This window comes from Leiobunum rupestre, chromosome 6 (genome assembly GCF_980474605.1).
Source record: "Leiobunum rupestre chromosome 6, qqLeiRupe1.1.hap1, whole genome shotgun sequence".
In the NCBI taxonomy this organism is placed as follows: Eukaryota; Metazoa; Arthropoda; class Arachnida; order Opiliones; family Sclerosomatidae; genus Leiobunum; species Leiobunum rupestre.
Genome location: NC_143389.1, coordinates 8,615,187 through 8,628,201, shown reverse-complemented (window position 1 = coordinate 8,628,201; position 13,015 = coordinate 8,615,187). Strand labels below are relative to the sequence as shown.

At 34.6% G+C, this 13,015-nt stretch overlaps 1 protein-coding gene across 1 annotated transcript; it reads left to right on the top strand.

The window, feature by feature from the left end:
- Positions 1–1,066: 1,066 nt before the first annotated feature.
- On the top strand, positions 1,067–1,786 carry LOC149939223 (uncharacterized). The gene is made up of 2 exons (XM_090179064.1): positions 1,067–1,355; positions 1,662–1,786. The coding sequence occupies exons 1-2, from the start codon at positions 1,067–1,069 to the stop codon at positions 1,784–1,786; spliced, it is 414 nt and encodes a 137-aa protein (XP_090035190.1).
- Positions 1,787–13,015: the final 11,229 nt, after the last annotated feature.

Below are 13,015 nucleotides of genomic sequence, written 5' to 3'. Positions count from 1 at the left end.
CCTCGGAAATTGCGATGTTAAATCTTATTTATTCTTTAAAATCTGAATGTACCCCTGTAGCACATGAAGTCGTTTTAGGGTCGGGGTATGGTCGAAAAGTCGCTTTATAGTCGTCGACCGAATGCCGACCTAAAAACCTCCGAACGTTTTTCGACACTAAAACCGTAAATCCTTTTTTGGGACTATTTATGGTCGGTATGCCGACCATTATCCGACTTGAAATAGACCTCACATTTAATTATTACCCCTGTGGCACAAAGGGTCGATTTAAGGTCGCACTTTGCCAATTAATCGCTCAAAACTGTGAAACTTTGGCGATTTAATAAAACAAATTGAAATATTTTAAAAATAACTTCCTTTATGTATTATATTTTTTCAAAAAAGATTATATATTCAATCTGAGAATGTTTCCTTATTAAAAATATCTCAGCTCAAGTAGGTTACATTCGTATAGCTAAATATGTTAGGCTACGATATTATTAATGAAGATTTAATCGTTACTTTTACTAAGCCCCAAGAAACTCTAGAATTCTGTACTCTAGATTCAAGAGCTTTCCGATTGACGGAAATAAACTCATTTTTTTCACTCCCGTTCATGGGACTTGACCAACTACATACATGTATATAGCTATATTTACGGTTTTATTAAGTCATTTTCAGTCACTTAAAATATCAAAAAGTAAGTCGTTTCGACGTAATTATACAGTACATTCTAAGTCGGGATGACGCCGTTTCGGAGTCGGTTCTTAGGTCTATTAAAGGGCGGTAAAGAGTCGACGTTTTGTAGGCGGCCGACGGTCGGCCGACCCTTTTACCCCTAGGACATTTGGACCCTAAATCCAAAGGTCGGCCGACCGTTGGCCGACTTTAGCCTTAGTACCTTTGGCCGACGTCGGCCCGACTCTAATTTGCTACAGGGGTATATATTCCATTCTTCAAAACCTGAAGATATTAGAAGCTGATTTACTTATTTGGTAAGATCAATTTTGGTCAATACTGCTACATTCAGATTTTAATCTTCACACGTGTTTCAGATCATATTTAAAAAACCATGTTTACTATAATTATGTCTGCTAATGAATGTGCAGTTTATAAGTGCGTCAAAACCCGCATAAATACCAAAGGAAAAGGAGTTAAATTTCACGTATTTCCTAAAGATGAAGAAATTAGACTGCAATGGATTAGAAAATTGGAAAAACCAGAAGATTGGGTTCCGGTCTCGAATTTAGGAGTGTGTTCTTTTTATTTTTCTGATGACTGCTATAATTACAATTCTAAAGGGAAAGAAATATCCCTTAAACGAGCTGAAGTACCAAATGCGATTGGTCCTACACAATTAAAAAAAAGAATGAAGAGTAGCTGAAGCCAGTGACGAATCAAATGTTGCAGTATTAGAGATGAGTTTTCACGATGCTGAGAGTTCAACGCAGGCTTTATAGTTCCACACCTATGCCTCTAGTGTAAGAGTAAATTTAATTTCTGTTGAGAAAAAAATGCAATTGAATATTTTTGAATATAGAAAATTAGTAGAGAGATGGGTATTCAGACGTTGGGACAGCATGATTTATAAAAGGTGAAATCTGTAGGAACTCTTGTCCGTCCTAATGGTAAAACTTAAATTTTATTGTATCAATCACTTTGTTACCTTTTTGTACACTTAGATTTAGGTTTAAATGAGCCAATCGTTAAACCAAGAATGTTTTCAACTCCTATTGTTATGAGTGAATCAACTACATGTGACACAGAGTCTGAAGATGAAGATCAATCTGAAGAGCCAATTCCTTAAGCAATTACATCATCCCAAGATACTGAATTCAGTGGAAGTGATAAGCCACGAAGCTCTGATATCACATTTAAACCCACTAGCGATAGTGACACTTTAGAGTGTGATCAAGAGAGGGCTTCGAATCTTGCGAGTATTATATTTTACTTATAATCTAGCCAAATTTTATTTATGACTGCTTTATTTAATGTCTTAGAGATATATTTCCATGTAAACGTAATCCACATCTTGATTTAAAGTTCATTATCTTTTCGTCGTGTCTTTTAGCACTTTTCAAGATTTGTCAAATATGCCACAAAAACCCAGTAATAAATATCAATTGATGAGTTCCTGGATCGCTTCTCTGTATTACAACAGAATGTATTGAAGGCCACATTTTCAAATTGCAAAGCCAACCACAATTCAGTACAACAGCTTGGGGAAACTATTTACTCGCTGCATGCATTTACTTTTCCGCAATTTTGCAAACTAAGTGTTTAATGGTCTTTATACATTTCAATCTCCGATGCTTCCGCTCAAGGATGTTTTTTTTTTACTTCCAACGCATGTGTCCCCAAGTTATAGAAAAGGTATTGTTTTTTTGGGGTTATATTTGAAGATATAGATGTTAATTTTTGTACCTCCAATTTATAGTTATGGCATGCTGAACTGGAGGAAATTTTGGAGGAAGCTAAAATATCACCACTGAACCTTTGTGCAGATGGTAGCGCAGATTCGCCTAGTGAGTAATATCAGAAGTAAATAAAATACCCTTTCTGGAGGAAGTATTTAACTTCACTTTTGAAACATCCTGTTACGATATGTTGTATTTTTCTTTTTAATAAGAACTTATTCAATATTTATTCTTTTAGGTTTCTCTGCCAAATATGGATTGTATACCCTCATGATGGGTGAAAACAGAAAAGTTGTCCATTTTGAACTAGTAGAGTCAACCGAAGTGAAGAGTTCCAATCAAATGGAGATGCAAGGCCTAATTAGAGCCTTGAAATACTTCAATGACAAAGGTTTACGAATATCCAGATTAGTATGGTATTACAGCGTACATGCGAAAAAACCATCCATAAATTATTCATGAATTCGACAACTACTACTTTAGTAAATTCTAGATCCAAATTTTAAATGATACGCTTTTTTAGATATAAAGAAAAAACTTAGGGCAGCATCAGGCTGTGAAGATCTGGAAGTTTGGCTACAGTCAATCATCAATCACGTGTATTGTGTTGGCTGCTCTTCTGAAACTAAGACAGAACGTATAGGAAAATGGACCTCCCTTCTTAACCATATGTTTAACATACATCAGAAGCATAGCAAAGACTTTCAAAATTGTCTCCACAATGAGACTCCTGCTGACGAGGAACGTTTTTGGATACGCAGATGATTCAATTATAAATTATATAAAATATCGGAACAGAGTCGTAGGTGTACGAAAAAATTGCACCATTCATCAATGCTCCTAACACTTGGCAGCAATAGCCCAACTGTTCAACAAATTCCAAACGTATTCATTAGAAGTATTCCATTCCGTCCTCAATTATTTTTTTACCAAAAAGAGTGCATTTTCATAAAGATTCAATGCTATCAAGGTACAATATTCCATGTAGTTTTTTGATTTAACTTTAAATTGTATATGACTAATGGTTTTTTAAGGACTTATTTAGCAGCGCTTCACTTTAACGAAAATGGCCAGAAAGCGAAACGAATCAACCAGCAAGGTGAAGTGGAATATTATTTAGCCTATCCTAAAGCCAAAGCAGGCGAGCCAACTGCAAAAAAATTATTTTGGAAGAAGATTCTTACAGTAAGTGAATTAAATTTAATATGATTGATACGATCCCTCGATAATATATATTTTTACTTTTCAGATAACGTTGATAAACTATTACGAATGGTTTACGAAAATGCCTTAGAAAAACAGAAAGGTGTTGATTTAATGGCACCAGCATGTAAAGCAGTAACCCTAGCTTCAAAATACTCGGAAGGAGTAGATAAAAGCCAAAATTGTCGCCAAAAAACGTAGCCGATTTCAATGAAATTTGCAAGTGCGTCATTTTTAATATAACCAAATAGTTCTTTACATAAAAAAATAATTTTCTACAAATATTAAGACGGATATAATAATATAAATGAAATTGAATAGAAAATACAAAAATTACTAAGAACTATGTTAGCTTAAAAATCAAGGAAACGTGGATATTGGAATCCAGTATATTCTTCTGATTCTTCTGGAAATACCTCCCTTATTTTCCGAGCAGCGCAACTTGCAATTGGAGTTCTTCTATTTTTCCCCATTCTACCATAAACCACATATCTTTCCTATAGGAAGAAAACAATATAAAATTTTCTAAAACAGGTTTCCCTTTGTTGAACAATGAACTTACTCGTGTATGTTAAAATCATTTGCATCGTGCATATGGTGAGCGTATCGCATGTAGGAGACTTCATCAATTTTGGTGCAGTTCCGTATAAATTTCCTGAATGTTTGTATACAGGCATGACCAACTGCTTTTTCTTTAATCTTCCGGACCTTCTGACAACAAATGCTTTCAGCGACTGTAGGCATTGCTACACAGTTATTGCACCTGCACCTATTTTTGATACTTAAGAATTCAAGCTTTTTGAAAGAGTTACAGAAATAACAAGTTTACTTACCAAATTGAATTCCCAATTCTTTCATTGTTGACATCCACGTTAACTTCATTTTCCTCCTCATTCTCACTGTCTCCATTTCTATGTTGAGCGGCCCTTGGTTCCATATTAGTCTTACCTTTTAATCACTATTCAAATCCAAACCGCACGAAACGTATTACAAATTTCCAACAATCAACAACGATTAGTCCTTAGCGAACTATAGAACACAGTAGCTGTCTGCTTCCGAAATCGATAATGAAACGGGGGCCGTTATTGGCTCTTGAGTTTGGAACTAAAACGCGATTTTATTGGGTACCACTGCGGAATCGGGAAAAGCGCAGAATACAATCTGGATGCACATCGAAATCACAAAGGCAGGTTTTTCTAAAAGTTTTTATTTAACTAAAAATTGAGTTTAATTTTTTTCGTAATTTAAGTATATTTTTTGGACTTATTTTTGGATTAGGAATCGATAAAATAAAGGTTAATTACGCTTTCCATTATCCCTTTAAAGCACGTTTTAGAGCATGTTGACATATTTATTTCAAAATACGAAAGTGGATATTCATAAACATTTGACTGATTCCTTGAAAACACACAAATTCGTAAATATTTTCTTTTATTTCTCTTTCAAAAATAGACTTTAAAATTTTCTTCTTCACTTCCAAGCCTTTAATTAAATTTTATACGGAAACTTATTTAAATACATTTTAACTTTTTGGATAACTAGTTTAAGATTAGACATAGTCCGAAGAAAATTATAAAACCAACGTGGTAGTTGGAAAAGAACATCAATTAACCACGAACGAGAATAAATCCAAATATTTGAGGGTTACAAAATATAATATTGGCCTGAGAATACAGTTTTTTCAGAAAATATTTTGTTTGACAAAGAAAATTTAAATAATTCGAGCAAAAAAGTTTGTTATAATCTTCGATAAATTTTACATACACGCACGCAATGATGAAAACCGACGACATGGAAGTGCGTGGTGAACCTCTTGGTGGGTCAGTTATTGAAATAGACCTCTGATATACATTCTTTTTTTGAACAGTCTATATCAATTTGAAACTCTTTTAAAATTTTAAAATGAAGTTAAGCAATTTTTTATATTTTAAATGTTATAAATATTGATAAATTTTTCACATTCGGCGTTGTTTTTCCGTGTCAGAGACTAAATGGAATTATCGCTGTCAGGCTAAAATAACATTTAAGTCCAAATCCGATGCGGTAATTTTATTCCAAAACATATTTGATAGATTTTACTCACATTTCTATATTTTTCTAACACGCGTTGCTTCGATTAAGGCTCGGAATAACTTTAATTAAAGGAACGTTCCAAAACTTTTTGTCGACAAAAATTAAAGATATCTTGACTCAAATGAAATATATTTTTTTCAGGATTACATCAATTTTGAATCAGCAAGAAAATACCTTTGCGATCCCTATGACGTAAGTGAAATCATATAGATATCATAAAATACACTAAGGTTTCCAGAGTAACTTACAAGTTCTAAATTTAGTCCATATTTCGTGGGATGAGAAATTAAACCAATTTTCTTTATTTTTGTCTCCCATAAAGTCGAATAGAACTATAGAATTACACCTTATTTTGGTTTACAATAAAAAGAAATTAATTCCAAACTATCCATCGCAACTTCATTTGTTTCGACAGAAAAATCTTGGTAGTTTAAATGGGGAGTATGACGTCAATCCTCCATTTGTAAAGTATACAGGACCTATTCACCCTATTATAAAAAAATGTTCTTTCCCCCTATTTTCTAGTGTTGAATTGAAACATATCCGATATCACGTGGTCATTTGGTTTTAAAACTTACGGTTATTTCATTTCACTACTTAAGATAAGATTAATTTCATATCACCACTTGTAAGTTCTGATTGAATATAATTTTATATTTTCAAAGTTTAATATTGAGCATGTATTGCTTTCCAATGTTGTAAGATACATATCACTGCTCACGACATTGATCTTGAAAAATCCCGTTTTAGTAATCGGTGATTAGATACTCTCCAAGAGTAGTATTCAAATCACTTGTGTTTGTTACGAAATGGAGTTCCCGAAAAACGTCGTAGTCATTAAAGGTTAGTTTATTCACTCTTAGCTTATCTATATAAGTAGTAATTCACCCATTTCTGGCACATGGGGCCGGTGTATACGTATACATTGTCTTACAGATATATTTAATGTATCAAAAACAAAAATTCGGGTATGCTTACAATCTAATATTACCTAACAAACATCTAATGGAACATGTTTCGTATTAAATATTTGGGCTGACAGTTGGGAATTTCTTCGCGGAAGGCATGGTGACGAAGGATGACCTTGGGAGCGAACAGAAGTCAGTTTTCAGACCTGATCAAAAGTAGATAAAGTTAGAGTTTCTTTTTCGTCAATTTTCTCTATTTTGTCTGTTTTTGAAAATTTTGTGAAATTTTTCACATGGGGGGCCCTAAGAATCGGACATAATCCCATGTTATTTTCAATGGGAAAATTTCAATTTCTTTTGTCAAAAGAGTTGCGCATTGAATAAATTCCCTTTAGTATTTTTCAAGTTACATGATTACATGAAGGTCTACCAAATCCCCGAGTTTGAACAAAATCGGTGGGTTAACTTCCGGGTGTCTCCTTGTCAGTGATATGTATCTTACATCATTGGAAAACGATACCTGTTCCATAATAAACTTGAACATCCTAAATTACATGTAATCAAATCTTATCAAAACTAACAAGTAGTGATATGAAATTATCTCATCTCAAGTAGTGATATGAAATTATCTCATCTCAAGTAGTGATATGACATTATCCCATCTCAAGTAGTTATTTGAAATTATCTCATCTCAAGTAGTGATATGAAATTATCTCATCTCAAGTAGTGATATGACATTATCTCATCTCAAGTAGTTATTTGAAATTATCTCATCTCAAGTAGTGATATGAAATTATCTCATCTCAAGTAGTGATATGAAATCATCACCAGTCTTAAAACAAGATGGGCAGGTGCTATCAGATATGTTTAACTTCAACACTCGAAGATACCCAATGGAAATTATGTTCAAGAAGACGCAAACCTATATTCGAAAGTCTACGGGAGAAGTACTGGCTGTTGCCGACCGAGTGTAAGAAGCCCAAGTAGGAGGCTAAAATTGCTCAACCGAGAAGCGGTCTGGAGAATTGGCACTTCCACTTGGGCCATTTGAACGATAGAAGTTTAAAAGACATGGCAAGAAAATTCCTGATAATTGGTCTTGGCATTGAAAATACGGAAGCCTTTAGAATTGCCGCATCTGTATCAAAGGAAACAGTCGAAAACCCCGTTTCAAGTTTTGGAAGGCAAACGTTCCTCACAAGACCAGGAAATCGTTTATTCCGACCTGTGCGGACCAATGCCAGTGAACTCACTAAGTGGAACACGCTATATCCTGGTTTTCACTGATGATTATTTCCGATGGAGCGAAGTCTGTTTCCTGAGGCACAAGAATGAAGCTTTGAAGGCGTTCAAGAGATGAGTCGAGTTACAAACAAGACGGGAGATTAAAACTCATCAGACGAATAACGGCACTAAGTATCGCAACTGCGATTTCGATCATTTCCTTAGAGAAAACGGAATAACTAGATGGCAGAGTAGCGTCTCTAAGCGAAAGAATCGGACCCTGTTGCAGATGGCTCGATGTATGATGATACATTCTTATCTCGCACCATCAATTTGGACAGGAGCTATGTCAACAGCCAACTAAGTCCACAATAGATGTCCGTCCCGAAGAATCGGTGGAGACATACCTTTTACGAAGTGGACTGAGAAGAAGCCTACACTCAAGTACCTGAAAATCTTCGGAGAAAAAGCTCTATTATTGAACGAGTATACCAAAAAGGAGAAGTTTGAAGCCAGATGCCAATAATGTATCTTCATTGGTTATTGAGAGGTCTCAAAGGGCTATGGATTGTGGGTTCCGAACGAGAGGAAGATCATTCGGAGTCAAAATGTAAAGTTCTTGGACAAATTCGGTAGAATCGGTTCATTTGAAAACTTCGTCAGTCCTGAGGTCCACTTCAAATACGATTGCCGTTCCCTCTACACAACTGCAAGTTGAAAAAGACGTTCCAGCAGGTATGATTACTGATGTTCCAGATGCGGCCAAGCTTAAGAAAGGCCCGGGAAGACCGATGCTCATTAAGAATGGCACTCTGGGAAGACCGAAGAAAGCGTACAGTATGGCTCCTGTCACCTACGGGGAACCTAATAAACGGAAGGAAATCGAGTCGGACAAATCGGAAAATTTTCTCGTGAGTTCAGAGCCTGCGTTGATTTAAGGAGCTTCGGCAACACTTTACACAAAGTATTGGAAGATGGCAGCAACGGAAGAATTCCTGTCGTTCGTCAAGTGAGAAACTTGGGACATTGGTGAAGGTACTAGCAACCAGAAAGTCCTTGGAAACCAGCTTATAGAATGGAGCTCGTTCAACGTCCAGTAATTGATTACGAAGATACATACGCTCCTGTGGATCGATCTAGTTCAATAAGACTGGTAATGGCCTTGGCAGTAGAACACTGACTACAAGTTCACCAAATGGACGTCGTTAAGGCCAATATCCACAGTTAAATCAAGGAAGAACATTTCATGGACATTCCTGATGGGCTGGAAGAATCTCTTGGGGAAATTATCCGTAGCTAATGGGCTGTCATCACTTCTTCAAAGAAACAGGTAAAAAAAACTAATGAACGAAGGACCGAAGCTCTGTCGCATAAGGAAATCCCTTTACGGCCTTAAACAGTCCGGTCGATTGTGGTATAAAAAACCACATCAAAGACAGGAGGATTTTGGAATGAAACCATTGAAGAGCGACGCGTGCATATTCGATTCAACAAAAAACGACGATATCCTGACCATAGCTGTTTACGTTGATGACACTCGTTTGTAATAAACTGAGCGTGATAAATGTGGTTTAAGGCGAATTGGGAAGATGCTTTGAGATGAAGGACCTGGGCAGGATCCATAACTCTCTGAGAATGGAATTCCATCGAGGTCGCGAAAAGAATGCGTGTCGAGTCACTCGGACAAAATACGGCGAATAAAATTGGATTCGATGGATGGTAACAACAAGCTAGAGAATCCCAAGAACCTGTCTCCTGAGGATATGAAGCGTTGTCCGTATCAATCATTGGTTGGGTCCCTGATTTATTTGGCAGTTTCAACACGTCCAGATCATTATGTCAGAGTCCTGAGTCAATTTAATACAAGCTATGACCATAAACATTGTGCTTCCGGAAACAGCTTCCTGTGCTATATGAAGGGTGCTCTTAATCAAGGCTTAGAATTCAGGAAAACTGAATTTAAAATCGAAGGATTCGTTGACGCAGACTGGGGTGGTTGTATCAAAGATCGAAAATCATATACTGTACTAATCGAGAAGCCCGCTCTACGGGCGGTCTCTCAGCTAGTTGTGTGTTTCGAGACGCATTAATAAATCATACAAAGTTATTTGTGGTATCATTCTTTAGAAAAGTAGGTTAATGTTAAAATTAAATAAACTCAATAAGGTATGGTATCACTTAAAATTGTTAATCTGACATAGATGATCCAACACTTCTACAATGAAATGTTTGTAATTTTTCGGACGCAATGTAATAAAACCGATAATTTTTAAGGAAAATTGCAAAAATAGTGAAAATAGCTCACTCCGGACAACAGGGCACTCCACCAGGAAAGGGAAAACTACCTCACTTTAATTTTTAAATAAGAATAAATGATTTATGAATGGCCTATTGATTACTTTAATCCCTGGATTATAGTCTAATGTAGAAACCTACAACAAATTTAATTAAGCAAAGTAATTCAAATTACTTTGAGATAAATATTTTAAAATTTTCATTTTATACCTGTTTTTATATCATTTTAGAGAGACGATGACCTAAAAAAGGTAAAAAGCTTGATTTTATTCGGAAGCGACTAATCATAGTAATTTAGACCAATAGAGAACAAAGTCTTAGCACCATTTCATTAAATGAAATATTAAGGCTCGATTTCTTTATCAGCGGAACAAAACACTTGGATAAAAATTCAAGGATAGTAAGGTTATGTTAGGTTATGGTAATAATTATTAATATTCTAATTAGTTAGTTGCTTGACTATTGAAATTTATTTGCAATAGGATTTTTTACAATTTAAAATTGGAAACCATAGCAACGTTTAGTCGCTCTTTTTCGAATACACAAATGAATAAACTCATATGTTGTTCTTATTTTCATTTTTTTAGGCTTGCTCAAAGTGGAAGCAGGTATTGTAGCACTTGCAAATTTAACGGCATTTATTAAAATATTAATATTTTATTTTACAGTTTAACGCAACGTTTTATAAGACACCTATAGTAAGTTTCTTCAGTGCTTTAGAGTCATAAAACATTATCTAAAACATACATTTTATACTATCATATGCATTCAAAATGATTTACTTAGTTTCTTAATAAACATGTTTTACAGTAAAAATTGGACAATTTAAAAATCCTTTTAGGCTATGATAATCTAGGCGTCAGACATCCAGGCAATTAAGTTGAATACCATAGATTTTAATTTTGTGCGAATTTTTTGGATTTAAAGAAAACACTCATCTGTAAAGGTTTTAGGAAACGTATAATTGAAAACGAAGCGATAACGTACAGTTTTTTTAAGGAATATTAAACAATTCATTTTAAAAATTGAAACGTAATTTTCAAAACAAAATTGTTAAAAATGTTTTAAATGTGAATGCCCTTTAGCTTGATTTGATTAATTGGCATTGACAGTTTTAGTCAGACTTTGGTTTTATTGATTAACCAGTCTTTTTAAATAGAAGGTCGAAATAAACAAGGATTTAGACAAGTTTTAACCACTTCCTTAAATTATGTACATCGATTACAGCGAGTACAGCCTTTGCTAGTGCTAAATTAGTAATCGATTACGTCATCACTTTAGTACAGTCAAAGCTACGGCCTTGTTCTCCGATTACGGATAGTGGTCAGCTGCTCGACTTAAATATTAAAAAAAGGTATTACTTAATCAGTATCTTTAATTTAACAAACCAGTTTTTATTTATTGCGTATTTAAACCAGCTTTTTGGAATAAAAGTGACTATAAATTCAAAAGATTCTTAATAATAAATAGTAAAACTTGTGAAGATAAAATATTTTGAGGAAATATTTGAATCAATAAATAAAAATGGAATATTTTCCATCTCCACTTCATTAACATTCAAAAATAAACCAATTTTTTAAATTAACTTCCCTAAAAATGTGTTTTAAAACTTTTAAAAAACTATGGCGAAACAAACGTTAATATTTAATTTCTTTTACAGGAAAGACTATGTTACACAAAACTTTCAAAAATGTACACTGGATTTAACGGGCATTGAAATTTACGCGTTTAGTGGTAAAAGATTTGTACGGTGGAATTATTGACGTTATTAAAGCAAACAGAATAGCTTCTTTATTTTATTTTATAAAACGGAGAAATGAACGACTGGTGGGACATACTTTAACTTCTTTATACCAAATCTTCTATTTAATAAAGTCATAACTTTTCGTTGAAGATTACCAAAAGCGCCTTAAGTCATGCTCCAGGTTGCTGCGCCACTTCCTCGAGTCATCCACCTGCTAGCAACGGCACGCCTCGCGAAGTGGCGGGAAGACGCGGTGGATGAGGCGTTTATATACAAGCTAATCATTTAGTGTATAAACTATTAGAATCTTTATTACCTTCTAAACATTGTCAATATCTACAAGGCCATGAACTTCATTACATACTATTATAGACCGCTAATTTTTGAATTAAAACCTAAGCAGTAGTTATGCCTTTAAGGGCCCGGATAAATATATATTTTAAATAAAAATAAATTGTGATTTTTCCGAGGAGCCTTCTTTATTATTCGATTTCCTTCCCTATGATGTTCGTTATATTTTGAGGAAAATAAGCACTTATTGGAACATTAGTTGAACTAGCGAAGTCTCGTGATTAATTTCGGTTACCCAGGAGGATATTTTAATGGTAAAATCTATATTACAAACCTGTAGTTTAAGCTGTTGCATATGCTACCCATTTTTCAAATGAAGAACCACTTTCTTAAATTAATTTGAAGATAGAGTTTAAGATTCCGGTTAATCTGAAATTTAAAGTTAGGATGAAAGTCATGGTTTGGTAAATGATATGGTACGAATTAGGATTAAAGTTAAGATTGGTGTGACGATTTAGTAAAGAAGACAGTGTTAGGTTTGATTGGCTTAGGTAAGTTTAAGTTCTATTTGGTCAGCTTCAGTTAGGTTACAGTGGGATAAATTACATTCGGTTAGATAAAATTAAGTAAGAATGGGAAGGATTTGGTTCAGTCGAGTTAATAAATGTAACGTTACCTTTTGGCCGCTCTGATAGGCTTTATCGCTTTTAAAAACTTTCCACCAAAATATTAAAGAGGTTAATAAAAGCCCTCTAGAAATTTTAACAACAACGTCGCGAGTACCTCGACGTTCAGGCTCAGGCAAACATTATTTTAAATCTGTGCAACGTGCTATAAACCATGCATTTGCCATTGGGGATCGCATCCTCGTTCAAACAAGA